This window comes from Chaetura pelagica, unplaced genomic scaffold, assembly GCF_000747805.2.
Source record: "Chaetura pelagica isolate M959 unplaced genomic scaffold, ChaPel_1.0 scaffold493, whole genome shotgun sequence".
Taxonomy (NCBI): domain Eukaryota; kingdom Metazoa; phylum Chordata; class Aves; order Apodiformes; family Apodidae; genus Chaetura; species Chaetura pelagica.
In genome coordinates, this window is record NW_009952696.1 from 553,699 (window position 1) to 579,870 (window position 26,172).

At 45.3% G+C, this 26,172-nt stretch overlaps 1 protein-coding gene across 1 annotated transcript; it reads right to left on the reverse strand.

The window, feature by feature from the left end:
* Positions 1-7,343: 7,343 nt before the first annotated feature.
* RPRD1B (regulation of nuclear pre-mRNA domain containing 1B) lies at positions 7,344-25,015 on the reverse strand. Its single transcript, XM_009994013.1, has 7 exons — positions 24,991-25,015; positions 24,805-24,934; positions 24,138-24,271; positions 19,106-19,218; positions 17,199-17,325; positions 15,974-16,149; positions 7,344-7,890 (listed from the first exon to the last, which is right to left on the reverse strand). The coding sequence occupies exons 1-7, from the start codon at positions 25,013-25,015 to the stop codon at positions 7,741-7,743; spliced, it is 855 nt and encodes a 284-aa protein (XP_009992315.1). The 3' UTR covers positions 7,344-7,740.
* Between the last annotated feature and the right edge of the window lie 1,157 nt (positions 25,016-26,172).

The following is a 26,172-nucleotide window of genomic DNA, read 5'->3' on the forward strand; positions in this document are numbered from 1 at the left end:
CAAAATCTGTTTATGCACCATATCCATCCCCAACATCCATCTATTTATAGCTATATAAATACACACTGCATATAACCCTCCTGCACAGGTAAAGCAGCATGCTTGCTTTAATAACCATTCCTGTCACTGCAAACGCTCTGCAGTGAGCGATGGGACATTACCTTGACATGATTTAACTATGCAAGCACTGAATAAAAACTGTTTTTCACTTTTAAAGCCATGCTGGCTCTCCTTGAGCATCCTTCCTGAGCAGAGGCACCAGCAGCTCTCACAGGAGAGGAAGCCCATTGAGGAAATGAACAGATTTTGCATGGCCAGGCTCCTGCTGGGGCTGCCCACGGGAGAAACCCAACCTGGAAGTGAGGGAGAAGGGGAGGCTGAGCCCGGGGGTGTGGGAGGAGGGAGAAAATTTGTGTCAAGCCTGGAGCAGGGGTCAGGGCCCTTCTGAAGATAAGTGCTTCCCACGCCAGGACACGGCCCTCCCGCTCTCCCCACAAGCACCGTGGGAACCTGTACACGAGCACCAGAAAAGCTGTTACAGACCCAGTGGCCTCCTGCTGCAGCCAGTTTTCCTACATCCCCGGGCAAAGGGGATGCTGGCAGCCCACCCCAGCTGGGGGACAGCACATAGTGACCCCACTCAGTGAGCTGGCACCCAGCTGGTCCCAGTCACCCTGACACTGCCCGTGGCTGTGGTGGGAGTTTCCCATCCCTCCATGATCCAGGGTGGATGGGGAGCTGGGAGCATTTCTGACCCAGGACAGTCCGTCCTCCAGCTTCACTTTGTTTATGTTTAAGATGACATAAACCCTCCATGTGCTGCCAGCCAATCCCAAGGGTCCACACCATCATCCCAGCACTTTGCTCACCCCCAGGGAGGACAGGCAGGAGCTGCCCCTGCTCCATCCTGGCTCCTGCCCCAGGCTCTGCCTGCTGCAGGTCACTTGACCTACAAAACCTTTCAAGCCAACCCTCCAGGATGGCCACATGATCCTTCTCCCCTCACCTTGTGGATGTTTAACCACATCTCTCTATCCCTCGTTGCTCAAATGCAACCAGAACACACAGCTGGGGCTGGGACCACCGCAGGGCTGGGGTGGGGATGCAGGGTCCATCCTACAGGAGGGCTGAGGAGCACAGGAACTGGGAGTGCCCGGCTGGCAGTGTGTGAACAGGACCAGAGCTCCAGGAGAGAAGGTGATGAAGATTCTCCCCTCCTCATGCAGGCAGGAGGGCGAGTGGTGGGGACCACAGCCCCCAGCTCGGGCAGCATCAACCCCCCAGACAAGCCCCAGGAGCTCGAGAGCCCCAGCAGTGCCTGAAGGAGTTAACAGCAGGAACCCAGCGCTGCCTCCCCTGTCGGGAACCAGCCATGATGCACAGCCCTGCTTTAAAGAGCATTTGTTACACGCAGCTCTGCTGAGCCAGGCTTCAAGCTGCTCAATGCCTGGTTTAAAAATAACCGGCAGCTCCTCTGGTTCGAAGCTGGGTCCTGATAAAATAAACATTAGCACAGCTATTTCTGAAGGTCACTCCCATCCATCTGAGGCTTGGCAGAGCAAAGCTGCTGCCAGGAGAAACGGGCTCGTGAGGCTCCAGTGGCTGCCTCCTGGCTGGGCTCTGGGGTTCAGCTCTTTGGGGCTGGTTTCTCTCCCATTATCCAACCACCACCCCCTGCTCCCAGCCCGTTTGAGGACCCTGATTAATTAATTCAGGCACCTCTGCCAAGCCCACAGGTGTTTGCCCCACACACCCTCTTAGTCACCCTTTAAGGACTGTGGGCACAACAGGCACCATCAGCCACCACAGCCTGGGGACTCCCTCCCCACACACATCCCTGTGCCACATCTGTGAGACTCTGGCACTCTTGCAATAAATTATAAGTCAAATATTTACAGCATCAATTGCACAGAGGATCTGCAATTCAGCATCAGCCCAAGAGCCAAAGGAAGGAGAGGCTGCTGGTGCAGCTCAGCTCGCCAGGGATGCCGACCTGCCAAGAAGTGGCTGCAAACTCATTTTAGAATTGAGGACCTTTAACTTACCTTCATTGATGGATCGAGACTAGAACAAACTGCCATAAATCAGAGCACAAAAAAGTCCAATTCTGTGGGATTTTCAAATCCCAGCACCTCTCCAAAGCTCCCCCTCCTTTTCCTCACACACAGACATGTTTTTACACTCACTGAACCAACTCACTGAGGCACCAGCCAGCAGGGAGTGAAAGACACATCGGAACTCCCTGCTGGCCAAAGCTCCCATGGGAAGCCATCCCACTTTTCCAAGACCATGGCAGGTGCAATAAACACCATGGAGACACTTCTTTCAGCATGGCCACCAAGTGGAGTCACAATTCCAACAGCCTTTCTGTGCTGCCTGACCCCTCCAGGCACCCTCAGGAGGGAGCAGCCCACCAGCCCAGCCCAGGGGCTTCAGTCTCATCCTGCCCAGGCTGGACTCCCGCAGACAAACCAGTAAGGAGACTGGTAAGAGCCTGCCAGGTGCTTGCAGCAGAGGGGCATGGTGTCAGTCAACTGCTTGTCTCTTCCCAGATAGCAAAGAAAAACCCTCAATCTGCTTGTGATTTATTCTGATCCTCACACTGATGCATCCCAGCAGCACCACACGGTACCACAGTGCCCTGGCCAGGCTGCAACATCAATCCCTGCACGGAGGGAAACAGGGGCACACTATTTGCAGTCAATCCTGAGCATCCAGGCTCAGGTGGGCTGCCCAGGGCCTGTCCCTGGCTGCTGGCTGCTGGCCAGGCACAGCTGTGCCCAAAGCCCTCCCTTACCTTGGATCAACATCTCCCTGCCAGGGCTGCATAGCAGGAACCCTCTCCCCTGGAGCTCCCCTGCCCACCTGGGGACAGGTGAGCAGTGTCCCCAGCAGCTTGCTGCCACCTCTGGTCAAGGGATCTGCAGCAGTTCTGCCACCAGGTTCCTCCCCAAACACGCAGCAGTCAAAGCTCCACAGCCCCAGGAGATCTGGGGTTTCCTGCTGCTGCTGCTGGCAGTGTGGCTGAGCACAACAAAAGATCTGTCTGAAGATGCTCAGTTTCCCAAGACAAATACTAAGTTTTCCTCACCCCAGAGCATTAGAAAAACTGAAGACACTTAGACAGTTTTAGGTGAAGAAAAATGTTTCCTAGTGAACTCTGCCAGATATACATATGGCAGGTTCAGGGAGAACACAACTGGGTGTCCTGTATTAATGCACAATTCTGCCTCCATTTTCTGGCCAGCACAAAAGTAGCTCCAAAACCATATTTGATGACTGCAGCAGGGGAGATGTTTGTCATCTGCTGTGGTGATTAGAGTGGCAGATGTCTCATCATCTCCATGGAATGGCTGCCTTGCTGATCCATGTGGCAGAAGATGAGCAGTTCAGCAACAAGGAGACGCCAAGCACAGGACTCGGGGCATGTTCCACTGCTGCCCCCCTCCCCAGGTCAGGCCCATCTCCACACCCTCCCTCCCACCCTCTCCATCCTTGCACTGGGCATTTCAAAGCCAGGAGCACAGATCCCCCCCCAAACTATTTTCAATCTACTCTGCCTTCCAGCAGACTTTTCACACCATTCCTGCAAGTGGAAAAAGAGGACAAGGAAGAAGGGAAAGGCTGCAGCAGCTCTCTGGAAGACACAAAGGCATTTATGTTGTAATTCACACCCATTTCCTTCCAATCCTCTTTCCACAAGACCTTGCTTTCACAATATAATCCCTTAAAGAAGCTTATTTTCTCCTGGGCTTGCTGGTGAAGCCCTGAGCAGGACCCTCCCCAGGGCTCCCATGGCCTGGCAGGCACCCCTGCTCCTCCAGCCTCTTGCAGCAGCAGGAAGCTGCAAAATCCAAATCTGCAGGAATATCAAACCTTTCCAAATCAGGTGCTGCTCAACCAAGCCAGCCTCCTTCTTCCCTCAACCCTTCCCACTGTCCGACCAGCCTCCTGCACTGTGAAGCCACCACAAAGCTTTCAGTTTGAGACTCTTGCTGTATTTTAACAGGAACATTTTTATCCCTCTGCTTTGTACACCACAGATGCAAACTTCACTTCCCATTTACTTGGCTGTGGAGACAAGAATTTGCTCTCTAAGATGGTACAAAAACAACACTTCAGTGCCAACACACTATCATTGCACTGCAGTAGCTGCCAAGGCTTCCAAAGCTTCCCAGTTCTCCTGGCTCTTTTTCCTTGCTTGTTTATCCCAAAACCTCCAAAGCACGTCTAGTCCTCAGAAACTTGGTGGGCCCCAACCTTACAAACTGTCACGAAGATCAAACAGGGAAAAGGCAGCAGATTCCTGTGGCATTGCCCCAAGAGCACATGAAATCCCTGGCAAACAGGTGTCCCAGCCTCGCTCCGCCACAGCCCCTCGTCTGCCGCGATGTCTCATCAGGTGCATTTTACACCTTTTCTGTCTAATCTTAAAGATAAATGTACATCAAGTTTAGAACTGACCAGAGAACATATCAACACCTGGTCTGAGCTGAGTCTGTAGCACAGCACCAGCTGCAGTGGCAGGACACGCCAATGCAGTTCACTGCACAGAAAGCTGCCCAGGTGACAAGTGGTTTTCAGGGGCGTTTGCTTCAGTTCTTAAAAACAAAACAAAACCCCTCTGATTGTCAAAGTCAAGAAAGGACACCCAGTACCTAGTCACCTTTTCTGCCTTTGAAAACCTCCCTCCAATTGCTACAAACACAATTCAAAGGTGGCTTTTCACTGGAGGGATCCCAGCAGCCTCCCTCCTGCTCACCCAGGGCTGCACATCAAACCCCTGTGAAAGCAGCACTAGGTACAGCCTCTTGTACATTGGAATAAAAATGCAAGCAGCCTTACAGATCCCCTCCAAGGCATATGAAACAATGACTGTTTGCCCAAAGAGACCACTGCAGAGTGGTTAATTGAAGAATCCCTGAGCATGCCCAAAACCTCTAAGAAGATGAACCCCAGTGAAGACACCCCCCCCCCCCAGAAGCAGAAAGGCCTCGAGATGCAGATCAGAGATCCTGCTGGAGCAGCAGCTTTTGATGCTTGTACTGGAAAGCCACGCTCCTGGCTTTCAGATTTGGCTTATCTTTGTTTTCTTTAAGAATGTCAATTTACATGTCCCCCTTACAACCTAAATCAGTTAAGAAGCTGGTCTTCTGTACCTTGTGCCCCTCCAGCCAGAAGCTGGTGCAGGGGGGCATTTTTCATTTTTGTTCATTGCAGTAACAGCCCAAGAACACTGCAAATTGATTTGGCTCCTAAGCTGTCAGGAAGGGGTGGCTGTGCCTCAACACAGTCCCATGAGACTCCACTGCTTCCCACTTCCAAGGGCAAAATCCCCCAACAAAACCCACGGTGTGCCAGGGCAACACCTGCCTGATGGAATAAAGTAAAGCCACTACTATTCAACGACACCCTCTTTATTCAAAAATAGATATCTATGAGACATTTCAGAATATACTGCTGTCACAAATGGCAGCCTATATGTCTAAATTAATTCCTAAATCAATTCATATACAGATTTTAAGCTTTTGTTAAAAAAAGACACACCTTGGGGAAATCCACTTAACCTTGAGAGAACCTCACCCAGCTCATCAGATGCCCTTTGCCCAAAAAGGAAAACAAATAAAATTAAAAACCACAAGACTTCATTTAAATTAAGCAAAATAAAACACACACATATATTTGGAAAACAAAACAAAACAAAAACAAACAACCCAAAACATTTCAATTAAAAAAAAAAGAGGACATACAACTCTCTCACAGAAGATCTGCCCAACAAACACCGTCAGATGGCCACACATTTTGTCTACATTTTTTTTATGACAGCTTTTTTGTCCTACAATGGCTACACATTCAATCAATGGTCAAAGTAATTCTTGGTTAAAACAGCCCTAGGGTAACTCCATGAGCTGAGACAGGACAGAAAGGAGTCTTTTGGTTTGGGTCTTCAAGGTTTGGTGGGGTTTTGTTTTTCATTTTTGGCAAAAGCAAAGAGAATGTACAGTGCTTTATCTGAATAATGCTTGGACCATTAAAGGCTGCACAACCAAACCAATTAATGGAAAGAATAGTTCTGCCACTGGAAAATCTCCTGTGAACTAAAGAGAAAAACACATTTCTTGGCTGGGCAGGAAGGGTGCAAGGAGCTTTAAAAAAAGGACAAAAGGAAGTGTCAGTAAGAAAGGGATGTGAGCTTCTTAACAACATAATGACCAAAAAATGCTGTATGACTTGTTTTAACTGAATAAGCTACTGAATACCCTGTAAAATAAATTAATGAGGCTGCAGAACAAGCTTTGCATTTCTGTAGGTTTCCTCTCACGTCTTTGACAACAGCAGCTTAAGACTAGAGGGAGGCACAAACACAGCACATCAAATTGCAGCCTCTGTTACAAAACCTGTATTACCAGATCAAGTGTTTCCAGAAACTTAAAACATTTTATAGTGAGAGGTGCTAAATTTAAAGAGAATTGTTATCCAAATTGGAATGGTTTTCAGTGATCAGAGTCCAGCTTGTTAGACCTAACACACAAACTGAAATGTAACTACATCCACAGCAGCTAAAACGTTAGCCAGCAACTGAATGGAATTATGAGCATTTTAAATTTGCTTTCTTTTCTTTTTCCTCACTTTTCCTGATTATAAAAATCAACTCACAATAATCCGTGACACAAAATTAAGTACATCCTTCTCATATCTACATGCATGGACATGGTACATGTGCATACAGAACGTGTGCATATATAAAGGTCTATTTTCTATATAAATAAACTTTTATACCACATTTAACTTCAGTTCATCAAACACCTTCACTAAAGCTACGGAGAGAATTTATAGAATAGTATTTTCAATATAACCATCCTCAGAACAGGTCAGACAGTGCCTGTCCCTGGGATCTCACCAGCTGCCAAACCCATCCCAACCTCTCAGTCTTTTAAACCAAAGCTCCTTTGACCATCTAATTCTGTACAATGAAGAGGAAAAATGTGGTATAAATCTAAGGTAGATAGAACAAAATTTACTTCCACTCTCATGTAAGCAAAAGCCAGTTCTGCACTGCTCAGCAGAGTGTAAATTATGAAGTTCTCTCTAATTCACAAAGAAAAGCTGCTTATTTTTATTGCTTGTGGCGAGTTTCAATTTATGTTTCAATAGGAACCATCTTCACATCAGCCCCACCAGTGTCAGGAACTGCAGATTCCAGAAAATACTGCCCTGTACCACTGCTCAGAAGATGCCTCCTCCCTTCGCTGGCACAGCACAGAGCCTGCACACCCCCCCCCCACTCTGCTGGATGCTCTCAGAGATGAGGTTCAGAAACCAAACTAAACCAGACAAGACTTATTCAGAAATAATACAATACTTTTACAGAGAAAAACAATATATGCTCAACCTTTCCTTGAAAGCTTTCCAGGTAGGTATGTACATGATTCTCACGACTTTCGTGGGGGTAACAAGTGCTAAGAGCAAACAGCAACTAAAGAGTATGGGAAAATATGAGAAAAGTTTGCCTAGACAGACTATCCCCACTCCCTTCAGAGCTCACAAACACTCGCTCTTCTTCCTCCCCTCCCTGTGAGCCAGTGCACCCCAGAGAGGGGAAGCATCAGCAGCCAAGAGCTCAAAGCAGGGTCTGCAAGTTCCTTCCTATTGTAGAGCTTGGAAGACTGGGTTTCCAGTCAACACCAGAGTCTTCTTACTTCTGCTGGTAACAATGGAAACTGGGGGACACTGTTGGTTCTAGTCTGTTGAGAACAGGTCACCAGCAGATGGCAGAGGAGCCAGACCTCCCGTGACATTGGGCAGCAGGGACAGGTCTGGAAGGCTCTGGATGTGGGATTTCAGCTCCTTGCGGACCTGGGTTACCCGAGCAAGCTTCTGTTTATATTCCTGAGGAAAAGAGACAAGAGAATGGAGATTAAGCACAGGTTAATTAACAGGGCTTTTACTTAGGCCAGGAGTATCTTCCAGGTGAGGGTGCTGAGGGGAGGTGGCCAGGCACTGGTTCTCTGAGCAGCCACTGGCATGATGCAGACCCTGCCATGTGAACAGCTTTTGGCATCCTTAGGGACCCACTAATCCTGCCCTCTGTTACTTTCACAGAATCTATGTCAAATGCTCCCAAACCTGTACCTGTTGGGCCCGGATGGAGTATTTGAGAGGAGAGTCCTTGCACAGCTGCTCTGTTCCTGTGCTCTTCCCCAGGCTGTGAATTGCAGCTGCTGCTGGAGGAGGAACGCTGACAGAGCCTTCCTCAGACACCTCAGCTGGCCCAGATCTATTCCTATGCTGCTAAAATGCTCATTTTCTTCAAGCTTGAGCAGTTTTGAATATTTAGATAATCCAATTTTCAAGTCATTAAATCAAAACCAAATTCTTGTGCACTGTTTCCCAGCCCATGACAGCAACCCCAGCAGCTGCACCACGAGTCTGGGTGTCAAACCCCACAGAAATACATGCCTGATCACTGCATCTCAACAAGACACCTCCACACTGGACTGAAACCACACAAAACACAGTCATTTAGATTTTCAGAATTTTATTGCAAAGGGAGGAAAATGGTAAATTCCTGAAGAGGAAACCTGTAAGTTGTTTTTCCACAAATGAGGTTTGGATCAAGCATTACAAGTGCAGTAAGAAACATCTATCCACCTGCACTAGAGACACCAGGTAACAGGGACTAGTATTTCATTGGAGACACAGGAAGAGTTTGGACCCTGAAACCAAAAGACAGACCTGTGCCTTGCTGAACTGTGTTTGGAGGCCACTAAAAAGAAGACCAACACACACCTGAGTTCTCTGTTCTCAGTTAAAGACTGATGTTTATGTAATTTGCAAAGTTTTGTGATTCTAAACATTGATGTAGAAGACAGTTATTTAAGTAATAGAAAAACAGTAACAATTTCTTTCAGAATGCTGCAGTCTTTACCCAACCAAGCATGACATACTTTCATGGCATCTCCAGAATGCAGGAAACAATGAGCTTCCGAAAAAGCTCTGCTTCCTGCAGTCACTTGTGGTATTATCTTACTTTTAATTTCTTAATTACTTGGCAAAGAGAACAGTTTATCAGAGAACAAAAGTTTATCTTTGAAGATCAAATAAAACTAGACACACATTTTATCAAAACATCTTTCTGAAGAGTTTACAACTTTAATCCAGTCTTTCTAACCTTCTCGGTGATGGAAATTCTCTTCACCTTCTCCAAGTATCAAAGCAGAGCAGTTCCTGCAGGGTTACAAGCAATGAGTTTACACCCTTTGTGTTTCATTACTTTGAATTAGAATAGTGAGAGCAGCAGTCAATTGCAACAGCTCAGAATACCCCTATGCCTGGAATGGCTCTATGAATATATTTCATAAATTTCCTGCCAGCACGAAATAAGAATGTCCTTTAACAGCCTATTTTAAACTGAAATCCTTTGATGAGGCTCAGTGAGTTAACACACCATCATAACCAAACACTTCTGTTAATGTACAGAGGATATATACTGAAATAACAGAGCTCAAACAAAGCTCTACCAGCTTCATAAACTGCAGTGAAATGTTCTGCAGCCTAGAGGAGCAAAACAAAAACTCAGGAGAAGGTGCACCCAAAAAAATTCAGATTATGAGGATTTGTTTTGTTTTAATGGAAGACTCAGGATGAAAATAAGAATGCAGCCACATCCCCTGTCATTCCATTTGGGGAAATACATACAGGAAAACAAGTCAAGAAAGTCACATTATGAGGACAGCAAATCAACCCAGGAAAACACACATTCCAAATGCTGACAGATAAAAGGTGGAAGAGGCTGGATTCAGAGTTTGCTTTTTGCCACCCCCAGAAGACTGTCTTAAAAAAAATGAATTAAAAAAATAATCATACAGGGCATTGTCAGGGAGTGATGGATACCCATGACAGAAAAGAAAGGGCAGCACCTTCTCCAGAATGCCAAACTCTGTCAAAAGTGAATATTGGCAGGGTTTTTTTGCTGTAGTAGTTCCTTCTAAAGATAGGAAAGAAATCAAGAAGGGCAAGGCAGCTGGCAAGCCCTCCAAGCCTGATAAATGGGTAGAAGGTGGAAATTCCAAGCATAAGCCAAGAAAATACCTCAAATACCACTTGAACTGCTAATTCTTTTTGATTTGAGCAAAGACTTGTGTACATGTACAATGACAAAGAAAAACAATCAAATCACTCACTTTGAGAACCACATCTGCTCAATTCTAAGGAATTCTACCCTACTGGCAGGTCAGTGCAAGCCTTCACTAGTGCACACTAGAGCTTTTGTTAAAGCAGTGAGGCCTGAATCCTGTCTGTTAAATAAAAAAAAACAATTTTAAAAAAGAGAGGAAACAAACCACTCATAAGGAAAAGGCAGCAAGAGCCTCAAACCATTAAGAACTCTGGCTCAGGAAAACATCACTAAGTTGAGGAATGTAAATGGCATTCGGAGGCAGCAATCAGGAAGGGAGCTTTCCTAGAAGGGATGGACACTTCCTGGACAGCCCCAACACACAGAGGCTGGGTCAGGGCACTGTCTCCTGCAGGCTTAACACTTCCCACCTGCCCTGGTGCCCACTGTGTTGACTGGTGTTCAGGAACACACCTCAGCTCCAGGTGAGAATACACACAAGTGGAGATGCACAACCCTCTTCCAGGCTCAGGGGCTCTCCCCACAATCCAGGCTGTGTCCATGCTCTGCAAGGCAGGGCTCTGGAAGCAGTTTACACCGTTGTTCAGGTGGCCCATCTCATGCTCAAACTGCTCCTTGCGGAATTGTGCATAAGGTGGCTCCACTCTGTAAAGCTGAAAAGCACTGCTGTCTGAGGTCTGAGTTTGTACTCGTGTGTCTAGCTCACTGCCTCACTGCATAGTTGCCTTTCATCAAGATTGATAGTATTTGGATGCTATTTGCTTCTTTTAGACTAAATAATGAGATCTTTGCTGTAAGTAGGAGTTTCAGGAGGATACAGAAAAAGCTGGTGCTGTGCCATATAAATGTTTCTGCTCATCAAGATTCCCTGTCAGTGTGCAGCATTCTGCACACACAGTGGCAGAGTCTGACACTCAGTTCTTGAAAGAAATGCAAAATCAGAATTAAACACCACCAAAGGCTTCTAACAGAGGTGTTCCATCCAAAGGAAGCATAGCTAGACATCATAGACCTGACAGCAACCAACGTGACTGGGAACCCATCCCCAGGCTGCTGCCTGCCTTGCTTCCCAAGCTACACCCACATGGGCTCCATTTTCCTGCAGCTCAGCACTTCACTGGACTCTGCCCCCCCTGAGGGGTAACGTGCTCTAGGACCTCACAGCCACTGCACCTACTGAAAACATCTCATTAGTGTTAATGAGAATTCAGAAGGTGAACAGGAAGACCAGTCAGTCACTCTCTGTTCTGATGGGCTGTAGCTTGAGCCAGATGTAGGGAAGCAAAGGACCACAGAAATCAGGGAAAAAAAACCACACAAATTTGAGAAGAGAACATAGTGAAGCCAGAGGTTTGGCAGTGAGATGCTTGTATGGTCGGTCATCTGAAATCTCTTATTTAAAACATTAAATACACAACACTTACAGAGCAGGTGGATTAGGTATTCCTCAGCTTTTTTCTCTAAAATACTTTTGAAACACACTCATTAAGACATGTTAGAAGAATTTCACAGTGACAATGTATTTATAAGAAATGATCAATGCAAAGGGTGTTAGAAGAAAATTACCCCAAATTAAATGCTTTCTAAAGCAAGGAGAATCAAGTTGTTGCTCAATGAGTATCAGAACAGCACACATAAGCCCTCATCTTACATCCTGACAGAACATTCAGATTCAGCACATCAAGATTAGGACATTAAGGGGCTTTTTTTGTTGTTGTTTTTTTTCTTGGATAATGAACAACCCCAAGGCTGTTCTGCACTATGCCTACAGCACACAAGCTATATGTACTGCAGTATGTTCCTCATGTCACCTTTTACAAATGCAGGCAGAGAAGATACTTGGAGGGCAGGAGAAGAACTCAGCATCACTGACTGCAAATCAAAACAAATATTCTGAATGCACATTCTCCTCTCTAATTTTTTTTGCTTCTTCTCCCCGTTAGATTAAAATAACCCTCCTTCCACTTACTCCACATTTTCTGTTGTCTGTAGGTATTTCAGATACCCATAAAGCTGCCACATAATGTCCTATTTTCTGCACTACTTCCACTTGGTTCTAGTCCCATCTATTTAGTCGACTTCATTTTACAGTCACCTGGAACACCAACATGGCAATGTTCTCCCAGGTATCTCCCCCCTGCCTTTCAGCTTTACATAAATTGATTCCCTGGATTTTTTCCACTTGCCTGCCACACAGTCAGAGTGCACCAACTTCAAAACACAATCCTTCCCCTTGAAGTTCTGCAGACTTAGGAGCTGAAGGACAAAAGCCCTCCCCAGCTGGTTGTGCTCAGTGATTGTAACAGGGCACTCATGGCCAAAAATAACACAAAGCAGAGAACTTTCATGGGAAGTTAAATGCTCATGAGAGATGAAGACACCTTATCTCATTCCTATGGAAACACCAGGTCTTGTTTCTATGCCTATGTGAAAATGGATTTTACTTCCTGACACCTACTACTCTGAAAGTCCTGGCTGACCTCTGAGCCAGGCCACGGAGGACCATGCAGCAGCTGCAGGATTAAGTTCACAACTCCTACCTGAGATGAAGCACTGCTTAAAAAGAGATCCAGTGTTCAGATGTTGAACTGCCTTTTCCACTGTCCTTTTCAGTAAGTTAACCTAAGGGCTATTTACCCCTAAAAATATTTGCCTTGCTCTAGCCTGCTCAGCACCAGCTTTGGTGCAGCTGATGTTGCTTTGCAGCAGGTTGTCAGAACTAGAGGAATTCTGCCTTCTCCTTCTAAGCACTTTCAGACTACCATCAAAATATCACAATGCCCCCAGCCCTGGATAAAACAATCCTAAACATTACATTTCCTGGTTTTAGAACTGCTGCCCTAAAAGCAGAGCTTGTCCATATGTTGTGATCTGCAGGCTCTGTGCCAGCTTTCTCCCTTCAAATCACCAGTGCCTCAGCCCCTGGGTGCTCCAGTCCCTGCTCACACCAACATGTATTAATGCTGACTGTAATTCATTATCTAAAACCACCTTCCTCAGGATATTGTCCCTTAATTAAACAGTTTTTCTGCAACTGAGGACAAGAGTACTGTGTTGCAGGACTTTGACATTGCCAAGTATTTTGAGCAGCAGCCCACTAGACATAAATACACTGAGTTTCTGTCTATGTTTTGAGAATTTGCTGTGTTTCAGGAGGGACAGCATTAATAGGATTAGTAAACAACTGCAGCTCTTTAGACTGCAAAAGCTGCTTTTCGAAAGATGTAGATTAGCTGCTTTCATTGCTATCAGAGTGAAAGACTTTGATTTGTGAATAAATAAAATGCAAAAACTATCCAGAATTATTTCCAAATTGGACACTTCTACATCTTGAAGTAAAGCTCTGTGTCAATAAACTCCCTTTCCCAACTAGCAGCTTTGGCTACATTAGTACAGCAAAGTAAACAATTCATCTTCTGGCTAAAACCATCTCATCTGAGGGTCAGGAAGATGACTTCACAACAGAAAAAAAACTTACAGGCAATAGTACCAACGATTCTGGAAACATATCTTGAGAGAGCAAAGCATACAATGAGAAGATATGCAAGATTAGATTATTTTCTTATTTCAGCCTTTGCCTGAGTAAATATTTTGGGTTTTTTTAATACATTCTTAATTGCTACAAGAACCTCAGATCCTTCTATTAAAATGCTCGTGGGCACTACAAAGAGAAATGCAGGCTTAGCAACATCAAAGGCTCAAACAAAACTGATAAGCAGATGTGGCCTGCCATATCTACAACCAACATCTTCCACTATTTATTAACCCTCCACAACTCCACAACAATGGAATGCTTTCATCAGGCAACACCCCTCGGCTGAGACTTGACACCAACATGAACGGTTCCTTCATGTTCAGTAAGTGCTGGAGTGGCATTTCCTGCAACTCATTTCAGATTTCTACAGAACTAAGGCCACCTGGCTTTGTCAGCATGAAAAGCTACTCACCCAAACGGATATTTAAGAAGATACAGATATTTAGTGAGATCATTCTTTAGTTTCCAGCGCATCAAATAATGTGTTTACACTGGATGGAAGGCAAACAACCTGTCCTGTTGCCCTCAGCAGGGTTATTCCTACCCACAAAGCAGCCCAGCCAGTGAATCAGTTATTTTTCAGGATTGCATTTCTGCCCCTGCCAGAGTAACAATTTTCAAGTAACATTCCTTACCTAAAGGATATTTTCCAAACCAAAAAACAACACAATTGTCACATTTCAGCTAATGCATTAGAGATGAATGTTGTCATTGTGAATTTCTTGATTTCACAGTCTTAAACTGACTCAAATTTATGGATTTTTGGGGGCTTCTTAAAACATTCCTGTGCAGCATTTTTGCTACCTATTCCTTGGGTTTTTTTTAAAAAAGTAACCAGCAATATGTCTATAATTTATGTATTTTTATATATATACACACACGTTTCTACTAGATAGGTGTCCTTGTTACAGCACAGACAAAAAACTGACCCAAGACTTCCTCTAGTATCCAGCAAATAAATCAGCTGCCAAACAGAATGTGTTTTATAGCATCGTTCATTTCCATGTCTGAAAGTGCTTTTTAATGATTCAGTCATAAGACAGATGTTATCCTTGAAGAAATTCAAGCTAAACAAGCAAACAGAATTATTAACTATCCACTCGAATTCCAAATGTAAAATCAGCACTTGTCTGGCTGATCTGGGAAAAACATTGCTCTGAAAAAGCAGCAAGTTCAGTCACAAGACATTGAGAAACACCAGCATAAACACACATGACAAAGAAAACACTCAAAATGAATTTTTTCTCTAAACAGTGTTGTCTAGCTGTCAGAGGAAGGGGCTCATCATGACAGTGAATAGCCTACAATTGCTAGAGTACAGTCTCCTTCCAGGAGACCTTGTACTCTAGAGCAACCCCATCCCCCAGCAGCAGCTGCTCATCACAACCAGCAGCCCACAGTGCCCAGGAAGCCCTTCACGTGCCGCCAAGGGGCAGTTTAGCAGATGGCAGTGACACGCAACCACCAGCACTAATTAAACCTCCCCACTAGTCCCAAGATGTGGTGCTGAAAGAACATACTCCAAGAAAGAGCACTTCAGCTCAAGGGCTTGGCTGCTGCAGCCCCTGTCCTCACCCACAAGCAGGTGGGGCTCAGGCCCCATCGTGGGGTCACAATGTACAGGTCCTGCCCTCCCTGCCCACTGGAGCTGGGCAGGAAACTACCACCATCCTTTGGTGATGGATTATAAATGGGGATGATTCCAAAGTTGTGGGGAAGAGCAGCTGTTGAGGATGGACACCAGAAGATTGTGGTTAAATTGTATCCCCTTATCAAGTAGGAACTGGGAAGGCAGAGGAGATGACCTTTTTCCATAAGGAAAAGAATAACAAAAGGACAACTAATAAAAACCCCCACTTAATTATGGCAAAGGAAGGCTGATTTTTTAAAATTGTAGATTTCACAAAAAAAACCTGAAGATCCATGGTTAGGTGAGCCTATTTTTACTTAAGTATGGAGTTCTGGACCTTCCATGTCACAGAATCACAGAATTGTTCTGGTTGGAACATTGAGTCCAACCATAGGCAACTCTGCCAAGTCCAATGCTTGAACCATGTTTCCAAGCACCACATCTACACATCTCAAACACCTCCAGGGATGGAGACATGTCCTCGTGTATTAAAACACACCAGCCTGAATGAACATCAGAACAGATCTGCCCTCTCCAGGCTTCTCACACCACTCTCTTATCCTCTTTGCTCCAAACCTGAAGATAATGCCTGGAATCACCTCCTCTAAGAGAAACACAGATGAGGAGTCAAGCAGGAGAGTCTGGTGAGACCCATGCAACCAGTACTCACTTCAAGCTTCTTCTCCTTCTCAGTCAGCACGTCCTTCTGGTTCTGGGTGTACTCGATCAGCATGCGCGCCAGCTGCCGCCGGTCCTCCAGCTCGGCCGCCAGCCGCCCGTTGTACTCGGCCAGCAGCAGACACGCCTCGTCCACCGTCTTCGACAGGCGCTCGGCGGCCTCTTTGTCTGCGAGCAAAGGGGGATTCAGAGGACAAAGTCTAACACTTCCTGTCCTTGACACAAGGGCTACCATTCAACGGGCACAGGCACAAGAACAGCACGTTCACAGGCTCCTGGCTCGGCGGGAAAATCAGTTCCTGTCGCAGGGGATGCACAGGAACCCGGCAGGACCAACAGCCCACCAAGGGCACTTTTTAGACACTGACATGATTGACTGCATTTTGTCCTCCCAGAGATGTCAGTGCCTGGGGGAGTGGGAGGACATAAATCTGTGAAGTCAGCCTCCATAAACAGGTTAATTAAGCTAAAAGTTTAGGCTGTACTTTCAGAATTCAGATACCCAGATTAGGTGCTCTTCACATTCAAACACGGTGTGCACTTTTTAATTGCTCTTTTCTCTGAATAACTCCTAAGGTATCAGTACAGGCAAACCTATGAACTGCATACTAGTATCCACAGCTGGACACTGTAAGAATATATTATAAAGGACTGAATAAATGACAGTTCACAATAAGTTCCAACGGGAAAATCAGTTCCTGTCGCAGGGGATGCACAGGAACCTGGCAGGACCAACAGCCCACCAAGGGCACTTTTTAGACACTGACATGATTGACTGCATTTTGTCCTCCCAGAGATGTCAGTGCCTGGGGGAGTGGGAGGACATAAATCTGTGAAGTCAGCCTCCATAAACAGGTTAATTAAGCTAAAAGTTTAGGCTGTACTTTCAGAATTCAGATACCCAGATTAGGTGCTCTTCACATTTAAACACGGTGTGCACTTTTTAATTGCTCTTTTCTCTGAATAACTCCTAAGGTATCAGTACAGGCAAACCTATGAACTGCATACTAGTATCCACAGCTGGACACTGTAAGAATATATTATAAAGGACTGAATAAATGACAGTTCACAATAAGTTCCAAATTAAAACCACTTCAGGAACAAAGGCACAAAAGCAGGAATTCACTCCAATGCCCATTGTGATTATTTAAAGAAAAACCCCTTTCATTTCCAAGTAATTCTTTGGACCCATGCCCATTCATCTTCCAGTTCCATACCTGTAATTTTCTCCAGTAATGAAACATCTTGAACTTCCTGAGGCAAAGAGGCGATTTTTTGCCGCACGGTTGCATCTCCTGATGCTGCATTTTCCAGGTCTTGGAGGGCTTTGATCAGATCCTCAGTCTACAAGACAAGGTAGCTGACATCAAACCCAGAGAAGTTTTATGCCATTTCCTGTGGATGTGGGCACAGCACTGACCTCAGAAAAAAACCATTTTTTAAGTATTTTCTTCAAGTACTTTTCAAACTGTTTCTTCCCAACACAGAGTACTCACTGAGTTCTAAATATCCGAGTGTTCAGGAACTTAGACATAGTTACAGTAGGATCATCTTTTTCAAGACTCTTCAGCAGAAAACTTCTCATGCCAATTAAGAGAAGTGATCATTTAACAAATTTAAGTACATGACCACACCAGTCTGAGAAACAACCACCAGCCCCTTTGTTTTGCACCAAACCAGGACTCTCCCTTTAGCTGAGTATCCCTGACACTTTCTCTTGCATTAGCAGCTGCACACGTGCACCTTTTGTTCCCTTCCAGAAGTGCATTCTGACAGAGGAAAAAAGAGACAAAACTAATTTTGTGTCAATTCAAACTAAATTGTGCCAGATTTCCATTGTTATAAGATACAGAATTCCATAACTGGTGACCTATCACAGGCTTTGGTGACAATGAAAGCTATCCCTGTCACAGCAAGCTTTAGGTGGTCCTGATTTTGGGAAGCCTCTGCTGTCCTCACTGAGCCCAGCTGGCTCCTCGGAAGCACACTGCCCCCTGAAGTACACTGGGCCCCTCAGCTCCATCCCTCAGCTGGCTTTAGTGCAGCCAGGAAAAATGTCAGCTCGTATCAATACACCCAAAACGTACCCTAGCTGAAAGGTGTGGGTGAGGACAGGCTTAACAGGACCTCCCTGACACACCGTGTTTCCTCACTGCTGAAAAAAAGGTTAAAAAAATTAGAAAAAGAGACTCCCTGAACAGGAAGAAAAAGTGGGTTTTCCTGTTCTTTGTTTTAAAAAACACTGACATTTTAATGAGAGGTTTCTGAAACTGGAACACTAGCACTGTGAACGCCACCACTAAACTATGTCTCACTTGTTCAAAAACTAATAAAAACACTGAAAAAGTAAAATAAATATTTTTTTTAATCTGAAAAATAAAGCAGTCCATTATCTAATATTTACAACTTCTTCGTAAACTGCTCATGATTTCCAACAGTAACAAACACAATGATTATCAACAACAGAAACCATAAGCTGGAAGGCATCTGGGGGTAAAAACAATTCACTTTCTTCCTTGACAACTGTTATTTATTTAGATGTTTCAAAGTTTGCAGTCCACCAGATGTATTGTACATCTTTTTATCCTTTTCAAATGGACAATGGTTTAACATATGTTAATTTTGTGGTCTTAAATGGCCAGAATGATCTTCTATTTCATTCCTACTATTTCCACACCATTAACATGTCAGCCTCCAAAAAACAGTCTTCTGAGCTGGTTTTCCTAACAACCTCACACAAAGCTACCAAAGGCTGAGCTTTGCAATAGCTCACGGGGAGAGATGGCCAACAAAAAAATAATTAAATTCCCCTGTGTTGCAACCTGCGGTTTGAGAGATTACACACTGATCTTGGGAAGAATTTTAAATACTGTTTGTTGTCTAGCAGTCCTTCAAGACCCTTTACTGGTGGTGCTCCTCAGACCTTGGTGGAGTACCTGAAATCCCCCCGAGGTGGCACAGTGTTTCAGTACGATAAAAGAGTCTGTTCCATTTCACATGGACTCCTCAAGCCCCAAGGGAAGGTCCCCACTAGAAGCATTTCACTTGTTGGCAGCTCCACCTTGTGGCTGTCCCACACAAGAGGTGGCTTCTGAACAACTTCCCTCGCAACCCCCCCACCTACCAGCAGGGGCCCAGCACTGGGGTCTTGGGGCGAGTAACTCCCGGGGTAATCATCATCTTCCTCCTCTTGGATTTGCTGAAAAGTCCGCTTTAAAGACTTCTTCTCCTCTGCAACTGAGGAGACACACAAGCAAATCATTTGGATCTGCCCACCTTCACTATCTCTACTTCAAAATAACTCTACCAGATTATTTGATGATTAAGCTCTCTGAAGGGAAGGATGTTCACAGTTGGACTCTAAGGTGGCACCATATTCCACACACTCACATGCAAAACAGCAACAAAAGGTTGATTTTCCCCAGACAAGAACCCTTGTACATGCAAGGAAAGGACAGAGTCTTCATGTCAGCAGTATGTGCTGCATCCATCTCTGTGCCTCTGACACTGAAAGGAGGAAAGGCAAGAAACGTTTTTATTTGCCAATAAATGTCAGGTCTTCAACCCTGCTCAGGTCCTCTGGCTAACACCATGCACTCAGTAAGAATTTCTACCAGCAGAAATGAAGCATTGATGCTAGGACACATGAGGACAGAACAGTTCCAAGTTATCTTTCTGCACCAAGAAGATACACACTGTGGCCCCCAAATTAACTAAATAACTGCTAGTTATTCAACATTCCACTCTTCCATCAAAATAAAGACCTCAGGGCAGCTCTGTGGAACTGAAACTCTAAGACGTGACAGCAACAATAGCAACAGGCAGAGCAGGTTACATGTGACAGTTCAGAGAGAAGGATTTCATGAAACAAGGCAGCGTTGGCTGAGGGAACCTCAGTGCAGCATCCCTCAGCTCAAAAGGCAACAGTTTATTTAATAAGTCAGAAGTTTTAATGCAGCCTTTGACTGAGGTACAGAGCCTTCAGAGAAAGGCAGGTTATTCTTCAGACTTGCCACCAAAATTATAAAGAGTCAAGGTAATTTGTAAGAAAGCTTTGGACAGGGCCTCGAGAAGATCTCTGCCATGGAATCAAGTCTTGCCGACAATCATGGAGACACGGGAAGGAGCCTGTCTATGCTTCCATTCACAGGAAAATCCAACGTCACTCTTGATTCAAAATGAAATCAGTCATGAGGAGGCACACAGCAAGGTCTGTCCTTAAATGCAGAACTTTGTGGTGGGACATGTCTGATAAAGCTTTATTTTAATGGCAAGTCATTGGTGTGTACATCCTGCTGGTGGGGGAAAAGCTGAAAGGCTTTTGGGAGACAGACACAAACATCTCTGCCGGAGAACATATGAACTTCATGGAAGGCAAAGCAGCCCATGGAACAGTTATCCTAAACCCTGTGAATTTCTGATGTGTGCTCGAGCAAAGCTATCTAGGCTGGGAAAAGGTACAGTCTAAGTTTTGTATGTAACTGGTTTAAGAGAGTAATTAATCATCTGACTCCAGTCAGGTAAAATACCAGATCAACAAGGAAAACATCTGCTACCCACTCAGGTCTGCAAAAAACAGGAGCTGAAGATGGAGCTGTGCAGGGGACAAAGTGGCCAAAGAGCATTGACAGCTACACAGCCCAACACAACACACTGGTGTGTACTTCTCATGCAGTAATTAACCTCCAAAGGACAAACGCCAATTAACAGCAGCAGGCAGGGCTGCAGAGCACACAGCAGGGAAAATGGAAAGGAGGAGTGGGACTCAGATTGCTGGAGAGCTATTCCCTGCCTGTTGCCAGCTGGTAGAGCCTGAGACACAGCATTACACTTGCCCTAACACAGAGGATCCAGAACTCATTGCATTTTCTGTCTGAGCAGGACAAAGTGAGCTGGACTGGAAAGACTGAAGAAGGTAAGTGCATGAACATCTGCAGCTCTTCACTTTGCTCTGTTTTTACAGTTGGTTTATGTGTGGGGTTTTTCTTTAATCTCAAGGCAATATAAAATTATCTTCTCTCAGGAGGACTTGGTTGCATTCATCTCCACACTCAAGCAGCAGCCACTCCACATGGTCAGGAGCTTAGTAACAACAAGGCCAGTGCCATCCTGGGATGCACTAAGAACAGTGTGTCCAGCAGGTCAAGGGAGGTTCTCCCCTCCCTCTACTCTGGTGAGACTACATCTGGAGTGTTGTGTCCAGTTCTGGGCTTTCCCATACAAAAGGGACAGGGATGTACTGGAGAGAGTCCAACAGAGGCTACAGGGATGATTTGAGGGACTGGAAAACCTGTTGATGAGGACAGACTGAGAGACCTGGGGCTGTTTAGTCTAGAGAAGACTGAGAGGAGAACCTTATTAATAACTATGAGTATCTTAAGGGTGGGTGTCAAGGAGGGGCCAGTCTCTGTTCAGTGGTGCCCTGTGATAGCACAAGGGGCAATGGATGCAAACCACAGCACAGGAAGTTCCACCCCAACATGAGGAAAACCTTTACTGGGAGGGTGACAGAACAGGCTGTCCAGACAGGTTGTGGAGTCTCCTCTGGAAACTTTCAAAACCCCTCAATGTGTTTCTGAGTGACCTGCCCTGGATTCTGTGGTGGTCCTGCCCTGGCAGGGGGGCTGGACGCAATGATCTCTAGAGGTCCCTCCCAACCCTGACCATTTTGGGATTCTCATTGGAAGTAACTGCACAAAGGGTTCAGGTTTTTTCAAAACAAACTGTCCTTAATTCAGATGAGGATTTATCAGTCTCAGCACAGCTGCAACACATGCCTTTTCTGACAGTTGAACACACACGTGATAAGTTGCATGAGCAGAAACTCCTTAACCTGCACCAGAAAAAACAAGCCTTGCATAACTAACTACAGCTCTAACTAAACTTTGGTAGATTCAGGTGCCAAGCAACAGGGGTTCAGCAATTTGTGCAAGGTCCAAGTAAACTTATATGAAAGGCACTTTGGAAAGTGATTTAGGACAAAACATTGAATACAACAACAACAAATAGACAGCTTTCCTAAAGGAACCAGAAGACCATCACAAAACACCAGAAGAACAAAACAAGAACAATGTAAGGTCCTGTGTACCCTCCACCTCTTCCAGCCCTTTGCTCTCAGAGGGTAGGTTACTCACAATTAAGTTCTCACGACAACACACATTTATTGTAGTCTCTAGGTCATACACAACCAGAGCTCATGTGCTCTAAAATTATGCCCAAGCCCACTCCCAGATGCCTTTATAGAAGTGTCCCTGCCTGCTCTTCTGAGGGTGTTCTCCACATTCCAACATGGCTCCCACCTCTTGTACTAGCATTTCCAACACCAACACAACCAGAGTGGGGGGTGGCAGCCTAGTCCTGTCACAGGGTGACACTCCTACATCACAGCACATTCAAGGACTTCCTTCAACTGCTTATTACAAAGACAATTAAAAGAAAATGTCAGCTATATAGGTTATATTACCTAAAGGATTTTACATCAACCCTCTACAGACCTAGTTTTCCCAGGCTTTAAGATAAGTGGGTGATTTTTCTAAACTGCTTGTAAAAAGAAATGTTCCAATCAAAATGAGATTAATGAGAAAGCAAACACAAGCTTAATGAATACATTTAGAGTTAAAACAATATAAGATGTCAGTATTCCAAAGCTCATTTCCATGTATATGCCATTTTCCTTAAGGAACTGACAAACTAACATCTGGCAGTAAGCGGTAGAACTGAGGAAGTCAAAACCAGGGAACAAAATGCTTAGAAAGAGCCAGAACTCTTACCCCTCCACCCCCTAAAGGGAAAGCTTCATAATTTCTGCCATCAACTCTGTTCCATGGCAGGAACTGAGCACGTGCCACCGACTGAGCTGCCACCTTCCAGAAGGCACAAGAGAAGGCACCATATCCACACTCACGGAAGGGACTTGACTGTTCAAAGATACTACATTAAAATCTCCAATGACACAGACAAAAAACAAATGAAAACAAGCAAGTAGCAGTTCTTGATACATTCGTATTTCTGTTTCCCACAACAAGGGTCTGTTACACTTAGGAAGGGGTTTGATTTTGTATAAAGGGTTTTAAATTGAGAAGGCAACAGTAGCAGGACTGACTGACACCATCAGCCAGGGGACAATAAGGCTGAGAAGGGCAGGTTGCCACTTCACCAGGACACCCCAGCTGTGCTCCTGGGACACACAGAACCATTTTGTTCAGATTAACAGTGAACTCTCCTGAAACATTTATCCAGCAGCTTCAAACCATCACTTGATGAGCTCAACAGGAATCCAGGCATGTTAATTCTGCCCTTTCATGACAAACAGGTGTTTTCTACATTGTACTCAGACAACAGCAAAACCCCAACACCAGCTATTGCACACAGAGCCTGTGCACCTTCCAGTCTCCCCTCACAGCAGAGACCCTCTCTGTTCTGGCAGGGAAAAGCCATCCCTTTCTGTCAGGTCAGTTGGTGTCCCAGTGTTTGGGGAAAAAATGTCAGTAACTTCTGACTGTCACACTTGAATTCTGGTGAGTGGGAAGGGCCCTGGTGTCAGCTGCTACAGCCCCATCCAGGCCTTTGTGTTGCAGCAGACAGAGCCAGAGCTGGGTGCTGTTACAAGCTGAGCTGCTGGTTGGGGTTAAACCACAACATCCCCCAGTGACATCAGATAGGGTAAGAGACCAGACCAGCTCCTGGGCATACATTCCAGCCTCCAGTTATTACAAACTCCTTGCTGAATCACAATAAAATATGCCAGCTATGCAAAAGAAAAAAATTAATGTGAGAAGGAAAGCACTGACAACATTGAATAACCCCTTGTAATGACCCAGTTGGGCACTCTCACAGACTTAAAGAGTGGGACAACTAACTTGCCAGGTGGACACAACAGCTCCCTGTACCCTCTGCCCCCACATCAAACAGCAGCCCTGGGGTGCTCTGTCTGCCTGCAGAACCAGATGTTACCTTAACTTTGACCTCTTGCCAGCCCCAAGTTACAAGGCAACGCACCTGCAAACTGGAACTGCAAGCTCAACCAAAGCCAGAGCTCCCTGATGACAGCCCTGGAGAAGCTCCATGACCAGCTCTGGCAGGAGCCCCAGGGAAGGAGCCCAGAGCCCAGCTCCTCACAGGCCAGCAAAGCAACAACAGAAGCAAGAAGCTCTTACCTTTTGTCTGGGGGCTGCTGGAGTCTTCCATGGAAAGTTTCAGCTGCTGAATGAACTCACTGCCATACACACTCCTCTCCTGCCAGATGTTGAGCAGTCGTTCCAAGGGCTTTTTGCAGCCCTCATCTGCTTCTCTGTTCAAAGGTTAGAAAATAATTATAATTCAGCTGAAAAACACTCCTTATGTTTTCAGAGAGCATCTTCCAAACCAGCAGCTGCATCCATTTCAAGATCTGCACGTTTGGAGAGAATCTTTCTCATATTGTCTGAGACAAACTGTGCAAAATACATTTGGGGCCAATTTTCCCCTTTTATTGGAACAAATATCTGCCTGTAAGTGCCCCACATTCCCATTCCAAAGTAAAAGCAAGGAATGTTTTGAAGGAAAAAACCTGCTGTAGTTCAGAATTGGCAGGACAAATTTGGGACCAGGGGCCCAAAATATCAGCTTTAAAGTCTTCTGACAGAGGTGAAGGGCCATTCATTCATGATGGGACTTTAATAAACACTCTCAACCATTCAGTTTCACCACCTATGTTGGTAAAGCTACAAGGGCACAAGCATCCCTGAGGATAAAACAAACAAACAAACAAACCATAATGGAATTCAACTTTGTGTAACAAGAACACAAATCTCTAGAGAGCTGTAGAAACACACAGCAACATACCTGGCAACATGAGAAAAAGCATCCACAAGAACAGATTCAAATTCCCTAGTAAATTCAGGACCTTTCCTCTTGCTGTTCTGAATGACATCGTTTGCTAAATACAGGAAAGTGAGTTTCCTACTCGATTTTGCTGGGAAAGGAAAAACAAAACAAAAAACAAAAAGAGAGTTTGCATTTATTCCTCACTTAGTTCACTTGGAACAATTAACATGGTTTTCAAAATTGTTTTTGGCTCCTTAGCCTCCAAAAAAAGCTCAACATCTTCCCATGTCACCAAGGCAAATGGGACAGGTCAATCCAAGTCAGGTCATTCCCCATCTCCTTCCTTCTGCTCAGGCTTTTTCTAACTAATTTATAAAATAAATATGAGCTTAATACTTTTTGCAAACAGTGCAAATACTTAATGCTTTTTGCACATACTGACACCTCAACTCTGAGGAAAGCTGCCTAAGGAATAAACTTTACAAACACGATTAAAACAAGCTGTTCTACCAACAAGTAAAGTAACAACAGACTTGTTTTTCATTAATTAACCTCAGGAAAAAAACCCTTGGTATAGAACCACTTAATTCAGAACAGAGTGACACTGCAGGAGGAAGCTACTGTGGAGACTCAATTATTTTTCCAGACAATTCTGTGCCAAAGTGACATGAGGTTTCTTCCATACATCACTCTTCCCATCTTGACACCCTCAGTTTCTATTTTCCAGGGGCTGTGGCAGGTGCTGCCTCCAGCACACACTGGCTGCCAACACACAGGTGACAGGACACACAAGCACTTCCCTCCTCAGCAGGACAAGGCAGATCTTCCAAAAATTCACACTTAACCTGCTGTCCATGGCAACTCCAGTGATCCCATGGAGGACACCAGCTAGGACCTCATCAGCACCATCCACTGCCCAGGGAGAGGTGACACTGACTGGTTCCACTGCTGGTCCTGGGGACAGGGCATCACCCCTGGCACTGGCCACCCCTCAGACTTGGTATGAGGTTAGAATCAGAGAATGGTTTGGGTTGGAAGGGACCTTAAAGCTCATCCAGTCCCACTCCCTGCATGGGCAGGGACACCTCCCAGCAGCCCAGGCTGCTCCAAGCCCCATCCAACCTGCCCTTCAACACCCCCAGGGATGGGGCAGCCACAGCTTCCCTGGGCAACCTGGGCCAGGGTCTCATCACCCTCACAGCAAAGAATTTCTTCCAACTATCTCATCTAAATCTCCCCTCTTTCTGCTTAAAACCATTCCCTCTCCTATCACTACATGCCCCTGTGAAAAGCCCCTCCCCAGCTTTCTCACGTGCCCCGTTCAGGTACCAATTACAAGAAGTTAATTTACTTTAAAAGGAAAGCAAGCAGCAAGTATTTCAGGAT